This window comes from Hyperolius riggenbachi, chromosome 5 (genome assembly GCF_040937935.1).
Source record: "Hyperolius riggenbachi isolate aHypRig1 chromosome 5, aHypRig1.pri, whole genome shotgun sequence".
Classification (NCBI taxonomy): Eukaryota; Metazoa; Chordata; class Amphibia; order Anura; family Hyperoliidae; genus Hyperolius; species Hyperolius riggenbachi.
The window spans coordinates 1,297,296-1,317,980 of record NC_090650.1 but is presented as its reverse complement, the minus strand read 5'-3'; the positions used below and the strand labels follow the sequence as shown (position 1 = coordinate 1,317,980).

Here is a 20,685-nt window from a genome sequence, read left to right as displayed (position 1 = left end):
AACGCAGCCCCGCCAGCCACACACCAGACAACGCAGCCCCGCCAGCCACACACCAGACAACGCAGCCCCATCAGCCACACCCCTAGCAACGCAGCCCCGTCAGCCACACCCCAGACAACAAAGCCCCGCCAACCACACCCCTAGCAACACAGCCCCGTCAGCCACACCCCAGACAATGCAGCCCCTTCAGCCACACCCCAGACAATGCAGCACCGTCAGCCACACCCCAGGCAACGCAGCACCGCCAGCCACACCCCAGACAATGCAGCCCCATCAGCCACAGCCCTACCAACACAGCCCCGCCAGCCACACCCCAGACAACGCAGCCCCGTCAGCCACACCCCAGACAATGCAGCCCCTTCAGCCACACCTCAGACAACGCAGCCCCGTCAGCCACACCCCAGACAATGCAGCCCCGTCAGCCACACCCCAGACAACGCAGCCCCTTCAGCCACACCCCAGACAATGCAGCCCCTTCAGCCACACCCCAGACAATGCAGCCCCTTCAGCCACACCCCAGACAATGCAGCCCCTTCAGCCACACCCCAGACAACGCAGCCCCTTCAGCCACACCCCAGACAACGCAGCCCATTCAGCCACACCCCAGACAACGCAGCCCCTTCAGCCACACCCCAGACAACGTGACCCCGTCAACCACACCCCTAGCAACACAGCCCCGCCAGCTACACCCCAGACAACGCAGCCCCATCAGCCACACCCCTAGCAACGCAGCCCCGTCAGCCACACCCCAGACAACAAAGCCCCGCCAGCCACACCCCTAGCAACACAGCCCCGTCAGCCACACCCCAGACAATGCAGCCTCTTCAGCCACACCCCAGACAATGCAGCCCCGTCAGCCACACCCCAGGCAACGCAGCCCCGCCAGCCACACCCCAGACAATGCAGCCCCATCAGCCACAGCCCTACCAACACAGCCCCGCCAGCCACACCCCAGACAACGCAGCCCCGTCAGGCACACCCCAGACAATGCAGCCCCTTCAGCCACACCTCAGACAATGCAGCCCCGTCAGCCACACCCCAGACAATGCAGCCCCGTCAGCCACACCCCAGACAATGCAGCCCCGTCAGCCACACCCCAGACAATGCAGCCCCTTCAGCCACACCCCAGACAATGCAGCCCCTTCAGCCACACCCCAGACAACGCAGCCCCTTCAGCCACACCCCAGACAATGCAGCCCCTTCAGCCACACCCCAGACAACGCAGCCCCTTCAGCCACACCCCAGACAATGCAGCCCCTTCAGCCACACCCCAGACAATGCAGCCCCTTCAGCCACACCCCAGACAACGCAGCCCCTTCAGCCACACCCCAGACAACGCAGCCCATTCAGCCACACCCCAGACAACGCAGCCCCGTCAACCACACCCCTAGCAACACAGCCCCATCAGCCACACCCCTGGCAACCCAGCCAGTTAGCCACACCCCTGGCAACCCAGCCAGTCAGCCACACCCCTGACAAGCAGCTAGCCTGTGACTTGACTGACAATTCAGTCTGTCTGCAGCTGGTAGGTACAGAGTTGGGTAACAAGAGACTGCCATAGTATATAATCTTCAAGAAGATTTCTGAATACTGCAAGAATCAAGTCAGATGAATCAAGCGTAAGATGAACACGGAAAATCCATCAAACAAAAAACAAATTACATTTAAAATGCAAATGTCAAGTTAACATCCATAAAAAGAAAATCAATGCACAGCGAGTATAAGCGATGCAAGAGCAGGACGACATTCTCTTCAGCATGCAGGTGGCGTGTCTCCCCTCGTCTCGCACACCACACTTATATACGTTACGGGAGAGACGTGTATGAGGAGCCGTCAGACAAGGGGGAGGGAGCAAGTAAGATAAGGGGGGGGAGCAAGTTAGACAAGAGCAGTCAGATGAGGGAGGGGAGCAGTCAGATGGGGGGGGGGGGGGGAGTCAGTCGAGGGAGGGGGAGCAGTCAGATGAGGCAGGGAGCAGTCAGATGAGGGAGGGGGAGCAGTCAGATGAGGGGGGGGGAGCAGTAAGACAAGGGAGAGGGATGGAAGAGCAGTCAGATGATGGACGGGGCAGCTTGGCACTGGGGACAATGACAGCCATCAGTGGTCCTGCATTATAGATGACATACATGACCAGAGACCCCCACTCCCCCCAGCCTCACAGAGGAAACATAGTGTATCTAACACATCACATTAAAGCATATTTCATTTGTCATGCTTTAAGTCAACATATTTAATTCACACAATAGAAAGACAGATTCCCATATATGCTGAAGGCCAGAAACTGAACATTTAAAGAGAACCCGAGGTGGGATTTAATGATGTTAGTGGGGCACAGAGGCTGGTTGTGCACAGTAACACCAGCCTCTGTTGCCCCATGGTGTGCCTCCAGGACCCCCCTGCGCGCCGCTATACCCCCCGCAGTGCTGGCGACACGCAGCGCGTCACCAGCACAATGTTTACCTCTGCACTGTCTGTCAGCGCCACTCCCCCGCCTCCTCCGTATCGCCGCTACCCGCCTGTGTCACTTCCCTCCAATCAGCGGGAGGGAAGGGACGCGGGCGGGTAGCGCCGATACAGAGTAGGCGGGGGAGCGGCGCTAACGGACAGGCATAGGTAAACATTGTGCTGGTGACGCGCTGCGTGTCGCCAGCACTGCGGGGGGTATAGCGGCGCGCAGGGGGGTCCTGGAGGCACACCATGGGGCAACAGAGGCTGGTGTTACTGTGCACAACCAGCCTCTGTGCCCCATTAACATCATTAAATCCCACCTCGGGTTCTCTTTAAACCCACAGACATATCAGACACTAAAATACAGACTGTAGCTCAGACCTTACTGGGTCTTTATTAGGAACACTATACTAATACTGGGCAGAGCTTTCCTTTATTAAGAACACTATAATAATACTGGGCAGCGCCTCCCTTTATTAGGAACACTATACTAATACTGGGCAGGGCCTCCCTTTATTAGGAACACTATACTAATACTGGGTAGGGCCTCCGTTTATTAGGAACACTATACTAATACTGGGTAGGGCCTCCCTTTATTAGGAACACTATACTAATACTGGGTAGAGCTCCCTTTATTAGGAACACTATACTAATACTGGGTAGGGCCTCCCTTTATTAGGAACACTATACTAATACTGGGTAGGGCCTCCCTTTATTAGGAACACTATACTAATACTGGGTAGGGTCTCCCTTTATTAGGAACACTATACTAATACTGGGTAGGGCCTCCCTTTATTAGGAACACTATACTAATACTGAGTAGGGTCTCCCTTTATTAGGAACACTATACTAATACTGGGTAGGACCTCCCTTTATTAGGGACACTATACTAATACTGGGCAGGGTCTCCCTTTATTAGGAACACTATACTAATACTGGGTAGAGCTTTCCTTTATTAAGAACACTATAATAATACTGGGCAGCGCCTCCCTTTATTAGGAACACTATACTAATACTGGGTAGGGCCTCCCTTTATTAGGAACACTATACTAATACTGGGTAGGGCCTCCCTTTATTAGGAACACTATACTAATACTGGGTAGGGTCTCCCTTTACTAGGAACACTATACTAATACTGGGCAGGGCCTCCCTTTATTAGGGACACTATACTAATACTGGGCAGGGTCTCCCTTTATTAGGAACACTATACTAATACTGGGTAGGGCCTCCCTTTATTAGGAACACTATACTAATACTGGGCAGGGCCTCCCTTTATTAGGAACACTATACTAATACTGGGTAGGGCCTCCCTTTATTAGGAACACTATACTAATACTGGGTAGAGCCTCCCTTTATTAGGATCACTATACTAATACTGGGCAGGGCCTCCCTTTATTAGGAACACTATACTAATACTGGGCAGGGCCTCCCTTTATTAGGAACACTATACTAATACTGGGCGGGGCCTTCCTTTATGAGGAACACTATACTAATACTGGGTAGGGCCTCCCTTTATTAGGAACACTATACTAATACTGGGCAGGGCCTCCCTTTATTAGGAACACTATACTAATACTGGGCGGGCCTTCATTTATGAGGAACACTATACTAATACTGGGTAGGGCCTCCCTTTATTAGGAACACTATACTAATACTGGGTAGGGCCTCCCTTTATTAGGAACACTATACTAATACTGGGTAGGGCTTCCCTTTATTAGGAACACTATACTAATACTGGGTAGAGCCTCCCTTTATTAGGAACACTATACTAATACTGGGCAGGGCCTCCCTTTATTAGGAACACTATACTAATACTGGGCAGGGCCTCCCTTTATTAGGAACACTATACTAATACTGGGCAGGGCCTCCCTTTATCAGGAACACTATACTAATACTGGGCAGGGTCTCCCTTTATCAAGAACACTATACTAATCCTGGGCAGAGCCTCCCTTTATTAGGAACACTATACTAATACTGGGCAGGGCCTTCCTTTATTAGGAACAGTATACTAATACTGGGTAGGGCTTCCCATTACTAGGAACACTATACTAATACTGGGCGGGGCCTCCCTTTATTAGGAACACTATACTAATACTGGGCAGAGCCCCCCTTTATTAGGAACACTGTACTAATACTGGGTAGGGCCTCCCTTTATAAGGAACACTATACTAATACTGGGCAGGGTCTCCCTTTATTAGGAACACTATACTAATACTGGGTAGAACCTCCCTTTATTAGGTACACTATACTAATACTGGGTAGGAACCCCCTTTATTAGGTACACTATACTAATACTGGGTAGGAACCCCCTTTATTAGGAACACTGTACTAATACTGGGTAGGAACCCCCTTTATTAGGAACACTGTACTAATACTGGGTAGGGCCTCCCTTTATAAGGAACACTATACTAATACTGGGTAGGACCTCCCTTTATTAGGAACACTATACTAATACTGGGTAGGACCTCCCTTTATTAGGTACACTATACTAATACTGGGTAGGAACCCCCTTTATTAGGAACACTATACTAATACTGGGCAGATCCCCCCTTTATTAGGAACACTATACTAATACTGGGTAGGGTCTCCCTTTATTAGGAACACTATACTAATACTGGGTAGGACCTCCCTTTATTAGGAACACTATACTAATACTGGGTAGGGTCTCCCTTTATTAGGAACACTATACTAATACTGGGCAGATCCCCCCTTTATTAGGAACACTATACTAATACTGGGTAGGGTCTCTCTTTATTAGGAACACTATACTAATACTGGGTAGGAACCCCCTTTATTAGGAACACTGTACTAATACTGGGTAGGAACCCCCTTTATTAGGAACACTGTACTAATACTGGGTAGGGCCTCCCTTTATAAGGAACACTATACTAATACTGGGTAGGGCCTCCCTTTATAAGGAACACTATACTAATACTGGGTAGAGTCTCCCTTTATTAGGAACACTATACTAATACTGGGCAGGGTCTCCCTTTATTAGGAACACTATACTAATACTGGGTAGGACCTCCCTTTATTAGGTACACTATACTAATACTGGGTAGGACCTCCCTTTATTAGGTACACTATACTAATACTGGGTAGGAACCCCCTTTATTAGGTACACTATACTAATACTGGGTAGGAACCCCCTTTATTAGGAACACTGTACTAATACTGGGTAGGGCCTCCCTTTATAAGGAACACTATACTAATACTGGGCAGGGTCTCCCTTTATTAGGAACACTATACTAATACTGGGTAGGACCTCCCTTTATTAGGAACACTATACTAATACTGGGTAGGACCTCCCTTTATTAGGTACACTATACTAATACTGGGTAGGAACCCCCTTTATTAGGAACACTATACTAATACTGGGCAGATCCCCCCTTTATTAGGAACACTATACTAATACTGGGTAGGGTCTCCCTTTATTAGGAACACTATACTAATACTGGGCAGGGCCTCCCTTTATTAGGAACACTATACTAATACTGGGTAAGGCCTCCCTTTATTAGGAACACTATACTAATACTGGGCAGGTCCTCCCTTTATTAGGAACACTATACTAATACTGGGCAGTCCTCCCTTTATTAGGAACACTATACTAATACTGGGTAAGGCCTCCCTTTATTAGGAACACTATACTAATACTGGGCAGGGCCTCCCTTTATTAGGAACACTATACTAACACTGGGCAGGGCTTCCCTTTATTAGGAACACTATACTAATACTGGGTAAGACCTCCCTTTATTAGGAACACTATACTAATACTGGGTATGGTCTCCCTTTATTAGGAACACTATACTAATACTGGGCAGGGTCTCCCTTTATTAGGAACACTATACTAATACTGGGCAGGGTCTCCCTTTATTAGGAACACTATACTAATACTGGGCAGGGTCTCCCTTTATTAGGAACACTATACTAATACTGGGTAAGGTCTCCCTTTATTAGGAACACTATACCAATACTGGGCAGAGCCTCTCTTTATTAGGAACACTATACTAATACTGGGCAGAGCCTCCCTTTATTAAGAACACTATACTAATACTGGGCAGAGCCTCCCTTTATTAGGAACACTATACTAATACTGGGCAGGGCCTCCCTTTATTAGGAACAGTATACTAATACTGGGTAGGGCCTCCCATTATTAGGAACACTATACTAATACTGGGCGGGGCCTCCCTTTATTAGGAACACTATACTAATACTGGGCAGAGCCCCCCTTTATTAGGAACACTGTACTAATACTGGGTAGAGTCTCCCTTTATTAGGAACACTATACTAATACTGGGTAGGGCCTCCCTTTATTAGGAACACTATACTAATACTGGGTAGGGCCTCCCTTTATTAGGAACACTATACTAATACTGGGAAGGACCTCCCTTTATTAGGAACACTATACGAATACTGGGCAGGGCCTCCCTTTATTAGGAACACTATACTAATACTGGGCAGGACCTCCCTTTATTAGGAACACTATACTAATACTGGGTAGGGCCTCCCTTTATTAGGAACACTATACTAATACTGGGCAGGGCCTCCCTTTATTAGGAACACTATACTAATACTGGGTAGGGCCTCCCTTTATTAGGAACACTATACTAATACTGGGCAGGGCCTCCCTTTATTAGGAACACTATACTAATACTGGGCAGTCTCCCTTTATTAGGAACACTATACTAATACTGGGTAGGGTCTCCCTTTATTAGGAACACTATACTAATACTGGGCAGGGCTTCCCTTTATTAGGAACACTATACTAATACTGGGTAGGAACCCCCTTTATTAGGAACACTATACTAATACTGGGCAGTCTCCCTTCATTAGGGACACTATACTAATACTGGGTAGGAACCCCCTTTATTAGGAACACTATACTAATACTGGGTAGGAACCCCCTTTATTAGGAACACTATACTAATACTGGGCAGATCCCCCCTTTATTAGGAACACTATACTAATACTGGGCAGGGCCTCCCTTTATTAGGAACACTATACTAATACTGGGTAGGGCCTCCCTTTATTAGGATATACGGCTATGGTAATATAACCACAATGCTGACACTGGAGGGATTGTGGGAACTTCCTCATCTTGGTTACACCAGTATGGAGAGATTTGGGAATATAAGATAAATTCGATATATTATGTAAAGCTGAGTGTTCCATCCATCTGCAGACTTATGGGTAACGCATTGCAGAGGCACGTCTCCAGTGGCCTGTGTTTGGCTTTCTAATCTTCACGTTTCCCAGGCTTTAGCTGCTGTTTGAGAGGCCATTTCCTGGATCCCCATTACAGATCAGCAGATCCACGTATGGGGGCGGATCCATGTGCGGGGGGCGGACCCATGTGCAGGGGGCGGATCCATGTGCAGGGGGCGGATCCATGTGCCGGGGGCGGATCCATGTGCCGGGGGCGGATCCATGTGCCGGGGGCGGACCCATGTGCCGGGGGCGGACCCATGTGCCGGGGGCGGACCCATGTGCCGGGGGCGGACCCATGTGCCGGGGGCGGACCCATGTGCCGGGGGCGGCAGGATCCCCATTCCCCAGCTCCAGTAGTCTGCAGATAGCAGTGCAGTACTCACCGCTGCCTGCTGCCTCTTCAGCTTATCACGATACTCCTCAATCTCCTGCAGACTGAGCGCTGCCGGCAGCTTCTGCACAGGGGAGACACAAGGATATCACTGTCACCCTGCTATATAAATCATAAGAAACACAAACGGGACATTATAACATTACTACAGAGTAACCAAACAGCCCAGGGCGACCCACAACCACCAGTACTTGCAAATATTCAGATTTAAAGCGGATCCCAGAGTCTATGGCCTCGATTCATAAAAGCAGTGCGATAAAATAAATCTGGGAGGGAAAATACCGCACTCGGTATTCTCCCGGTCTGCGTGCTAATTCATTAAGATTTTCCCAGCAGCCTTTGAAGGTCGGTAAATTACTGCAGCCCATTGAGCGGTAGAGCAGTGTGGCAAATATCTCTTCTGCCCTGCACAGATGACTCACACAGACGGCTCTCTGCACAGATGACTCACAGAGACGGCTCTCTGCACAGATGACTCACAGAGACTTTCCCTGCACAGATGACTCACACAGACTGCTCTCTGCACAGATGACTCACACAGACGGCTCTCTGCACAGATGACTCACACAGACGGCTCTCTGCACAGATGACTCGCACAGACGGCTCTCTGCACAGATGACTCACACAGACGGCTCTCTGCACAGATGACTCACAGAGACGGCTCTCTGCACAGATGACTCACAGAGACGGCTCTCTGCACAGATGACTCACACAGACGGCTCTCTGCACAGATGACTCACACAGACGGCTCTCTGCACAGATGACTCACACAGACGGCTCTCTGCACAGATGACTCACACAGACGTCTCTCTGCACAGATGACTCACACAGACGTCTCTCTGCACAGATGACGCGTACAGACGGCTCTCTGCACAGATGACTCACACAGACTTCGGCTCTCTGCACAGATGACTCACACAGACTTCGGCTCTCTGCGCAGATGACTTACACAGACTTCGCCTCTCTGCGCAGATGACTCACACAGACTTCTTCTCTGTGCGCAGATGACTCACACAGACGGCTCTCTGCGCAGATGACTCACACAGACGGCTCTCTGCACAGATGACTCACACAGACGGCTCTCTGCACAGATGACTCACACAGACGGCTCTCTGCACAGATGACTCACACAGACGGCTCTCTGCACAGATGACTCACACAGACGGCTCTCTGCGCAGATGACTCACACAGATGGCTCTCTGCGCAGATGACTCACACAGACGGCTCTCTGCGCAGATGACTCACACAGACTGCTCTCTGCGCAGATGACTCACACAGACTGCTCTCTGCGCAGATGACTCACACAGACGGCTCTCTGCGCAGATGACTCACACACACTGCTCTCTGCACAGATGACTCACACAGACTTCTCTCTGCACAGATGACTCACACAGACTTCTCTCTGCACAGATGACTCACACAGACTTCTCTCTGCACAGATGACTCACACAGACTTCTCTCTGCACAGATGACTCACACAGATGGCTCCCTGCACAGATGACTCACACAGACGGCTCTCCGCACAGATGACTCACACAGACGGCTCCCTGCACAGATGACTCACACAGACGGCTCTCTGCACAGATGACTCACACAGACTTTCCCTGCACAGATGACTCACACAGACGGCTCTCTGCACAGAAGACTCACACAGACGGCTCTCTGCACAGATGACTCACACAGACGGCTCTCCGCACAGATGACTCACACAGACGGCTCTCCGCACAGATGACTCACACAGACGGCTCTCTGCACAGATGACTCACACAGACGGCTCTCTGCACAGATGACTCACACAGACGGCTCTCTGCACAGATGACTCACACAGACGGCTCTCTGCACAGATGACTCACACAGACTTCGGCTCCCTGCTCAGACTTTTGGCTCCCTGCACTTAGCCTTGTTAACACCTCACCAGAGGTGTCAGTAACTTGTTAACCTCCTTAGCGGTAACCCCGAGCTGGACACGGGGTAAGCCGCAGGAGGGTGCCGCTCAGGCCCTGCTGGGCCGATTTACATAATTTTTTTTTTGCTACACGTAGCTAGCACTTTGCTAGCTGCGTGTGCATAACGATCGCCGCCGCTACCCACCGATTCACTACGCCGCCCCCCCCCCCCCCCCCAGCCCAATGAGTGCCAGGCAGCGCTGAGGGGTGGATCGGAACACCCGCTGACGTCATGACGTCGGTGACATCATCGCGATCGTCGCCATGGTGACGGGAAAGCCCATACAGGGAATCCCGTTCAGAACGGGATTCCCTGCAGGGTAAAAGCGCCGGCGGCGATCGGAGGGGTGGGAGGGATTGCGAAGGGAGGGGGGAAGCATGTAGCTAGCGCTAGGCTAGCTACATGCTTTAAAAAAAAAATTAAAAACAAAGTGCTTCGCTGCCCCCTGGCGGATTTATTGTACCGCCAGGGGGGTTAAGACCTCACCAGAGGTGTTGGGAACTTGTTAAGACTTCACTGAGGTGTCTGTAATTATCATCTGACTTCCCGCTTGTTGAAGGCTATACGAATTGACATTTGCTGACAATTTACTGACATGTGTTGGAGGTAATTACAGCCAAGTCGGTAATTTTCCTCACTGCTTGGTAATTTCAGTTTTTCATGCGGTAACAGTATGAATTGACACATTGCTAACTGCTCAGGAAAGTCTGCTGTTTTCAGCATTGCCACATGTGGGAATGCTTTATGAATTGAGGCCTATATATCTTATCTAAAGTTTATATAGTTTACACAGCAAATCTAGTTGCAAACAGCTTCAACAGTATATGATTATTTCTTCCTGTGATACAATGAGGGCAGCCATGTTTTGTCTGTCACATTACACACAGGCAAGTTACTCTGCATCTCTTCCCCTCAAGCCTGTGAAAACTCCACTTCCCTCTCCTCCTCGCCTCTGCCTCTGAAACCTCTGGCTAGTAACACCTCCTCCTACCTAGACTGAACTCCCATAAGCCCTTGCTACCTGGGACTGAGTGCCAAGGCTCTCTGAAAAAGTTGTGGGCGAGGCTTGTTTAGTTTATAGGGAATTAGAGTATTAGAACAAAACAAAAAAAGTATTTGGCTTGAGGAATGCCCTATAAACTATAGGAAAGGAACACAAATATGCATTGAGTAAAAGTTCATCTCGGATCCACTTTAAGTGAACAGCTGTGGTTACCCACAATGCTCCACTACTGAATATGCAAATCATCTCTTTGTGCCCCTGTAAGCCAGGCTCACATGCAGAGCCGCTGGTGTATAGCAAGCCTATAGCTTATACATGTTACAGAGCCGCTGGTGTATAGTGAGCCTATAGCTTATACATGTTACAGAGCCGCTGGTGTATAGTGAGCCTATAGCTTATACATGTTACAGCGCCGCTGGTGTATAGTGAGCCTATAGCTTATACATGTTACAGAACCGCTGGTGTATAGCAAGCCTATAGCTTATACATGTTACAGAGCCGCTGGTGTATAGTGAGCCTATAGCTTATACATGTTACAGAGCTGCTGGTGTATAGCGAGCCTATAGCTTATACATGTTACAGAGCCGCTGGTGTATAGTGAGCCTATAGCTTATACATGTTACAGAGCTGCTGGTGTATAGCAAGCCTATAGCTTATACATGTTACAGAGCCGCTGGTGTATAGCAAGCCTATAGCTTATACATGTTACAGAGCCGCTGGTGTATAGTGAGCCTATAGCTTATACATGTTACAGAGCCGCTGGTGTATAGTGAGCCTATAGCTTATACATGTTACAGAGCTGCTGGTGTATAGCTAGCCTATAGCTTATACATGTTACAGCGCCGCTGGTGTATAGTGAGCCTATAGCTTATACATGTTACAGAGCTGCTGGTGTATAGCAAGCCTATAGCTTATACATGTTACAGAGCTGCTGGTGTATAGCGAGCCTATAGCTTATACATGTTACAGAGCTGCTGGTGTATAGTGAGCCTATAGCTTATACATGTTACAGAGCTGCTGGTGTATAGCGAGCCTATAGCTTATACATGTTACAGAGCCTCTGGTGTATAGCGAGCCTATAGCTTATACATGTTACAGACCCGCTGGTGTATAGCGAGCCTATAGCTTATACATGTTACAGAGCTGCTGGTGTATAGTGAGCCTATAGCTTATACATGTTACAGAGCTGCTGGTGTATAGCGAGCCTATAACTTATACATGTTACAGAGCCGCTGGTGTATAGTGATCCTATAGCTTATACATGTTACAGAGCTGCTGGTGTATAGCGAGCCTATAACTTATACATGTTACAGAGCCGCTGGTGTATAGTGAGCCTATAGACTATACATGTTACAGAGCCGCTGGTGTATAGTGAGCCTATAGCTTATACATGTTACAGAGCCGCTGGTGTATAGCGAGCCTATAGCTTATACATGTTACAGAGCTGCTGGTGTATAGTGAGCCTATAGCTTATACATGATACAGAGCCGCTGGTGTATAGTGAGCCTATAGCTTATACATGTTACAGAGCTGCTGGTGTATAGCGAGCCTATAGCTTATACAGGTTACAGAGCCGCTGGTGTATAGCAAGCCTATAGCTTATACATGTTACAGAGCTGCTGGTGTATAGCAAGCCAATAGCTTATACATGTTACAGAGCCGCTGGTGTATAGCGAGCCTATAGCTTATACATGTTACAGAGCCGCTGGTGTATAGCAAGCCTATAGCTTATACATGTTACAGAGCTGCTGGTGTATAGCAAGCCAATAGCTTATACATGTTACAGAGCCGCTGGTGTATAGCGAGCCTATAGCTTATACATGTTACAGAGCCGCTGGTGTATAGCAAGCCTATAGCTTATACATGTTACAGAACCGCTGGTGTATAGCAAGCCTATAGCTTATACATGTTACAGAGCCTCTGGTGTATAGCGAGCCTATAGATTATACATGTTACAGAGCCGCTGGTGTATAGCGAGCCTATAGCTTATACATGTTACAGAACTGCTGGTGTATAGCGAGCCTATAGCTTATACATGTTACAGAGCCGCTGGTGTATAGTGAGCCTATAGCTTATACATGATACAGAGCTGCTGGTGTATAGTGAGCCTATAGCTTATACATGTTACAGAGCTGCTGGTGTATAGCGAGCCTATAGCTTATACATGTTACAGAGCTGCTGGTGTATAGTGAGCCTATAGCTTATACATGTTACAGAGCCACTGGTGTATAGTGAGCCTATAGCTTATACATGTTACAGAGCCGCTGGTGTATAGTGAGCCTATAGCTTATACATGTTACAGAGCCTCTGGTGTATAGCGAGCCTATAGATTATACATGTTACAGAGCCGCTGGTGTATAGTGATCCTATAGCTTATACATGTTACAGAGCCTCTGGTGTATAGCGAGCCTATAGATTATACATGTTACAGAGCCGCTGGTGTATAGCGAGCCTATAGCTTATACATGTTACAGAGCTGCTGGTGTATAGTGAGCCTATAGCTTATACATGTTACAGAGCCGCTGGTGTATAGCGAGCCTATAGCTTATACATGTTACAGAGCCGCTGGTGTATAGCAAGCCTATAGCTTATACATGTTACTGAGCCGCTGGTGTATAGTGAGCCTATAGCTTATACATGTTACAGGGCCGCTGGTGTATAGCGATCCCATAGCTTATACATGTTACAGGGCCGCTGGTGTATAGCGATCCCATAGCTTATACATGTTACAGAGCTGCTGGTGTATAGCGAGCCCATAGCTTATACATGTTACAGAGCTGCTGGTGTATAGTGAGCCTATAGCTTATACATGTTACAGAGCCGCTGGTGTATAGTGAGCCTATAGCTTATACATGTTACAGAGCCGCTGGTGTATAGCGAGCCTATAGCTTATACATGTTACAGAGCCGCTGGTGTATAGCGAGCCTATAGCGTATACATGTTACAGAGCTGCTGGTGTATAGCAAGCCTATAGCTTATACATGTTACTGAGCCGCTGGTGTATAGTGAGCCTATAGCTTATACATGTTACAGGGCCGCTGGTGTATAGTGATCCTATAGCTTATACATGTTACAGAGCCGCTGGTGTATAGTGAGCCTATAGCGTATACATGTTACAGAGCTGCTGGTGTATAGTGAGCCTATAGCTTATACATGTTACAGGGCCGCTGGTGTATAGTGATCCTATAGCTTATACATGTTACAGAGCCGCTGGTGTATAGTGAGCCTATAGCGTATACATGTTACAGAGCTGCTGGTATATAGCAAGCCTATAGCTTATACATGTTACAGAGCTGCTGGTGTATAGTGAGCCTATAGCTTATACATGTTACAGAGCCGCTGGTGTATAGTGAGCCTATAGCTTATACATGTTACAGAGCCGCTGGTGTATAGCGAGCCTATAGCTTATACATGTTACAGAGCCGCTGGTGTATAGCGAGCCTATAGCGTATACATGTTACAGAGCTGCTGGTGTATAGCAAGCCTATAGCTTATACATGTTACTGAGCCGCTGGTGTATAGTGAGCCTATAGCTTATACATGTTACAGGGCCGCTGGTGTATAGTGATCCTATAGCTTATACATGTTACAGAGCCGCTGGTGTATAGTGAGCCTATAGCGTATACATGTTACAGAGCTGCTGGTGTATAGTGAGCCTATAGCTTATACATGTTACAGGGCCGCTGGTGTATAGTGATCCTATAGCTTATACATGGTACAGAGCCGCTGGTGTATAGTGAGCCTATAGCGTATACATGTTACAGAGCTGCTGGTGTATAGCGAGCCTATAGCTTATACATGTTACAGAGCCGCTGGTGTATAGCAAGCCTATAGCTTATACATGTTACTGAGCCGCTGGTGTATAGTGAGCCTATAGCTTATACATGTTACAGGGCCGCTGGTGTATAGTGATCCTATAGCTTATACATGTTACAGAGCCGCTGGTGTATAGTGAGCCTATAGCGTATACATGTTACAGAGCTGCTGGTGTATAGTGAGCCTATAGCTTATACATGTTACAGAGCCGCTGGTGTATAGCAAGCCTATAGCTTATACATGTTACAGAACCGCTGGTGTATAGCGAGCCTATAGCTTATACAAGTTACAGAGCTGCTGGTGTATAGCAAGCCTATAGCTTATACATGTTACAGAGCCGCTGGTGTATAGCAAGCCTATAGCTTATACATGTTACAGAGCCGCTGGTGTATAGCAAGCCAATAGCTTATACATGTTACAGAGCCGCTGGTGTATAGTGAGCCTATAGCTTATACATGTTACAGAGCCGCTGGTGTATAGTGAGCCTATAGCTTATACATGTTACAGAGCCGCTGGTGTATAGTGAGCCTATAGCTTATACATGTTACAGAGCCGCTGGTGTATAGTGAGCCTATAGCTTATACATGTTACAGAGCCGCTGGTGTATAGCGAGCCCATAGCTTATACATGTTACAGAGCTGCTGGTGTATAGTGACCCTATAGCTTATACATGTTACAGAACCGCTGGTGTATAGTGATCCTATAGCTTATACATGTTACAGAGCTGCTGGTGTATAGTGAGCCTATAGCTTATACATGTTACAGAGCTGCTGGTGTTTAGTGATCCTATAGCTTATACATGTTACAGAGCCGCTGGTGTATAGCAAGCCTATAGCTTATACATGTTACAGAGCCGCTGGTGTATAGTGAGCCTATAGCTTATACATGTTACAGAGCCGCTGGTGTATAGCAAGCCTATAGCTTATACATGTTACAGGGCCGCTGGTGTATAGCGAGCCTCTAGCTTATACATGTTACAGAGCCACTGGTGTATAGTGAGCCTATAGCTTATACATGTTACAGAGCTGCTGGTGTATAGCAAGCCTATAGCTTATACATGTTACAGAGCTGCTGGTGTATAGTGAGCCTCTAGCTTATACATGTTACAGAGCCACTGGTGTATAGTGAGCCTATAGCTTATACATGTTACAGAGCTGCTGGTGTATAGCAAGCCTATAGCTTATACATGTTACAGAACCGCAGGTGTATAGTGAGCCTATAGCTTATACATGTTACAGAGCTGCTGGTGTATAGTGAGCCTATAGCTTATACATGTTACAGAGCCGCTGGTGTATAGCAAGCCTATAGCTTATACATGTTACAGAGCCGCTGGTGTATAGCGAGCCTATAGCTTATACATGTTACAGAACTGCTGGTATATAGCGAGCCTATAGCTTATACGTGTTACAGAGCCGCTGGTGTATAGCGAGCCTATAGCTTATACATGTTACAGAGCTGCTAGTGTAAAGTGAACCTATAGCTTATACATGTTACAGAGCCGCTGGTGTATAGCGAGCCTATAGCTTATACATGTTACAGAGCCGCTGGTGTATAGCGAGCCTATAGCTTATACATGTTACAGAGCCGCTGGTGTATAGCGAGCCTATAGCTTATACATCATACAGAGCCGCTGGTGTATAGCAAGCCTATAGCTTATACATGTTACAGAGCTGCTGGTGTATAGCAAGCCTATAGCTTATACATGTTACAGAGCTGCTGGTGTATAGCAAGCCTATAGCTTATACATGTTACAGAGCCGCTGGTGTATAGCGAGCCTATAGCTTATACATATTACAGAGCTGCTGGTGTATAGCAAGCCTATAGCTTATACATGTTACAGAGCCGCTGGTGTATAGCGATCCCATAGCTTATACATGTTACAGAGCTGCTGGTGTATAGCGAGCCTATAGCTTATACATGTTACAGAGCTGCTGGTGTATAGCGAGCCTATAGCTTATACATGTTACAGAGCCGCTGGTGTATAGCAAGCCTATAGCTTATACATGTTACAGGGCCGCTGGTGTATAGCGATCCCATAGCTTATACATGTTACAGAGCTGCTGGTGTATAGCGAGCCTATAGCTTATACATGTTACAGAGCCGCTGGTGTATAGCGAGCCTATAGCTTATACATGTTACAGGGCCGCTGGTGTATAGCAAGCCTATAGCTTATACATGTTACAGAGCTGCTGGTGTATAGCGAGCCTATAGCTTATACATGTTACAGAGCCGCTGCTGTATAGCGAGCCTATAGCTTATACATGTTACAGAGCCGCTGGTGTATAGCGAGCCTATAGCTTATACATGTTACAGAGCCGCTGATGTATAGCGGGCCTATAGCTTATACATGTTACAGAGCCGCTGGTGTATAGCGAGCCTATAGCTTATACATGTTACAGAGCCGCTGGTGTATAGTGAGCCTATAGCTTATACATGTTACAGAGCCGCTGGTGTATAGTGAGCCTATAGCTTATACATGTTACAGAGCCGCTGGTGTATAGCGAGCCTATAGCTTATACATGTTACAGAGCCGCTGGTGTATAGCAAGCCTATAGCTTATACATGTTACTGAGCCGCTGGTGTATAGGGAGCCTATAGCTTATACATGTTACACAGCCGCTGGTGTATAGGGAGCCTATAGCTTATACATGTTACAGGGCCGCTGGTGTATAGCGAGCCTATAGCTTATACATGTTACAGAGCTGCTGGTGTATAGCGAGCCTATAGCTTATACATGTTACCGAGCCGCTGGTGTATAGTGAGCCTATAGCTTATACATGTTACTGAGCCGCTGGTGTATAGTGAGCCTATAGCTTATACATGTTACAGAGCCGCTGGTGTATAGCAAGCCTATAGCTTATACATGTTACAGAGCTGCTGGTGTATAGCAAGCCAATAGCTTATACATGTTACAGAGCCGCTGGTGTATAGCGAGCCTATAGCTTATACATGTTACAGAGCCGCTGGTGTATAGTGAGCCTATAGCTTATACATCATACAGAGCTGCTGGTGTATAGCGAGCCTATAGCTTATACATGTTACAGAGCCGCTGGTGTATAGCAAGCCAATAGCTTATACATGTTACAGGGCTGCTGGTGTATAGTGAGCCTATAGCTTATACATGTTACAGGGCTGCTGGTGTATAGGGAGCCTATAGCTTATACATGTTACAGAGCTGCTGGGGTATAGCGAGCCTATAGCTTATACATGTTACAGAGCCGCTAGTGTAAAGTGAACCTATAGCTTATACATGTTACAGAGCCGCTGGTGTATAGCGAGCCTATAGCTTATACATGTTACAGAGCCGCTGGTGTATAGCGAGCCTATAGCTTATACATGTTACAGAGCCGCTGGTGTATAGCGAGCCTATAGCTTATACATCATACAGAGCCGCTGGTGTATAGCAAGCCTATAGCTTATACATGTTACAGAGCTGCTGGTGTATAGCAAGCCTATAGCTTATACATGTTACAGAGCTGCTGGTGTATAGCAAGCCTATAGCTTATACATGTTACAGAGCCGCTGGTGTATAGCGAGCCTATAGCTTATACATATTACAGAGCTGCTGGTGTATAGCAAGCCTATAGCTTATACATGTTACAGAGCCGCTGGTGTATAGCGATCCCATAGCTTATACATGTTACAGAGCTGCTGGTGTATAGCGAGCCTATAGCTTATACATGTTACAGAGCTGCTGGTGTATAGCGAGCCTATAGCTTATACATGTTACAGAGCCGCTGGTGTATAGCAAGCCTATAGCTTATACATGTTACAGGGCCGCTGGTGTATAGCGATCCCATAGCTTATACATGTTACAGAGCTGCTGGTGTATAGCGAGCCTATAGCTTATACATGTTACAGAGCCGCTGGTGTATAGCGAGCCTATAGCTTATACATGTTACAGGGCCGCTGGTGTATAGCGATCCCATAGCTTATACATGTTACAGAGCAGCTGGTGTATAGCAAGCCTATAGCTTATACATGTTACAGAGCTGCTGGTGTATAGCGAGCCTATAGCTTATACATGTTACAGAGCCGCTGCTGTATAGCGAGCCTATAGCTTATACATGTTACAGAGCCGCTGGTGTATAGCGAGCTTATAGCTTATACATGTTACAGAGCCGCTGATGTATAGCGGGCCTATAGCTTATACATGTTACAGAGCCGCTGGTGTATAGCGAGCCTATAGCTTATACATGTTACAGAGCCGCTGGTGTATAGTGAGCCTATAGCTTTTACATGTTACAGAGCCGCTGGTGTATAGTGAGCCTATAGCTTATACATGTTACAGAGCCGCTGGTGTATAGTGAGCCTATAGCTTATACATGTTACAGAGCCGCTGGTGTATAGCGAGCCTATAGCTTATACATGTTACAGAGCCGCTGGTGTATAGCAAGCCTATAGCTTATACATGTTACAGAGCCGCTGGTGTATAGCATGCCTATAGCTTATACATGTTACAGAGCCACTGGTGTATAGTGAGCCTATAGCTTATACATGTTACAGAGCCACTGGTGTATAGTGAGCCTATTGCTTATACATGTTACAGATCTGCTGGTGTATAGCGAGCCTATAGCTTATACATGTTACTGAGCCGCTGGTGTATAGTGAGCCTATAGCTTATACATGTTACAGAGCCGCTGGTGTATAGTGATCCTATAGCTTATACATGTTACAGAGCCGCTGGTGTATAGTGAGCCTATAGCTTATACATGTTACAGAGCCACTGGTGTATAGTGAGCCTATTGCTTATACATGTTACAGATCTGCTGGTGTATAGCGAGCCTATAGCTTATACATGTTACAGAGCCGCTGGTGTATAGTGAGCCTATAGCTTATACATGTTACAGAGCCGCTGGTGTATAGTGATCCTATAGCTTATACATGTTACAGAGCCGCTGGTGTATAGTGAGCCTATAGCTTATACATGTTACAGAGCCGCTGGTGTATAGTGAGCCTATAGCTTATACATGTTACAGAGCCGCTGGTGTATAGCAAGCCTATAGCTTATACATGTTACAGAGCTGCTGGTGTATAGTGAGCCTATTGCTTATACATGTTACAGAGCCGCTAGTGTATAGTGAGCCTATAGCTTATACATGTTACAGAGCCGCTGGTGTATAGCGAGCCTATAGCTTATACATGTTACAGAGCTGCTGGTGTATAGTGAGCCTATAGCTTATACATCATACAGAGCCGCTGGTGTATAGTGAGCCTATAGCTTATACATGTTACAGAGCCGCTGGTGTGTAGCGAGCCTATAGCTTATACATGTTACAGAGCCGCTGGTGTATAGTGAGCCTATAGCTTATACATGTTACAGAGCCGCTGGTGTATAGTGAGCCTATAGCTTATACATGTTACAGAGCCGCTGGTGTATAGCAAGCCTATAGCTTATACATGTTACAGAGCTGCTGGTGTATAGTGAGCCTATTGCTTATACATGTTACAGAGCCGCTAGTGTATAGTGAGCCTATAGCTTATACATGTTACAGAGCCACTGGTGTATAGCGAGCCTATAGCTTATACATGTTACAGAGCTGCTGGTGTATAGTGAGCCTATAGCTTATACATGATACAGAGCTGCTGGTGTATAGTGAGCCTATAGCTTATACATGTTACAGAGCTGCTGGTGTATAGCTAGCCTATAGCTTATACATGTTACAGAGCCGATGGTGTATAGCGAGCCTATAGCTTATACATGTTACAGAGCCGCTGGTGTATAGCAAGCCAATAGCTTATACATGTTACAGGGCTGCTGGTGTATAGTGAGCCTATAGCTTATACATGTTACAGAGCCGCTGGTGTATAGCGAGCCTATAGCTTATACATGTTACAGAGCCGCTGGTGTGTAGCAAGCCAATAGCTTATA

The 20,685-nt window shown here is 47.2% G+C and overlaps 1 protein-coding gene across 2 annotated transcripts in view; it reads right to left on the bottom strand.

Annotated features, from left to right (window-relative positions):
- Positions 1–20,685, bottom strand: part of VPS50 (VPS50 subunit of EARP/GARPII complex) — a 330,838-nt gene that overhangs the window by 245,413 nt on the left and 64,740 nt on the right. For both annotated transcript variants that reach the window (XM_068238471.1, XM_068238472.1), the window contains exon 4: positions 8,040–8,111. In XM_068238471.1, coding sequence (XP_068094572.1) covers positions 8,040–8,111 — 72 coding nt within the window. The remainder of the gene's footprint in view (positions 1–8,039; positions 8,112–20,685) is intronic.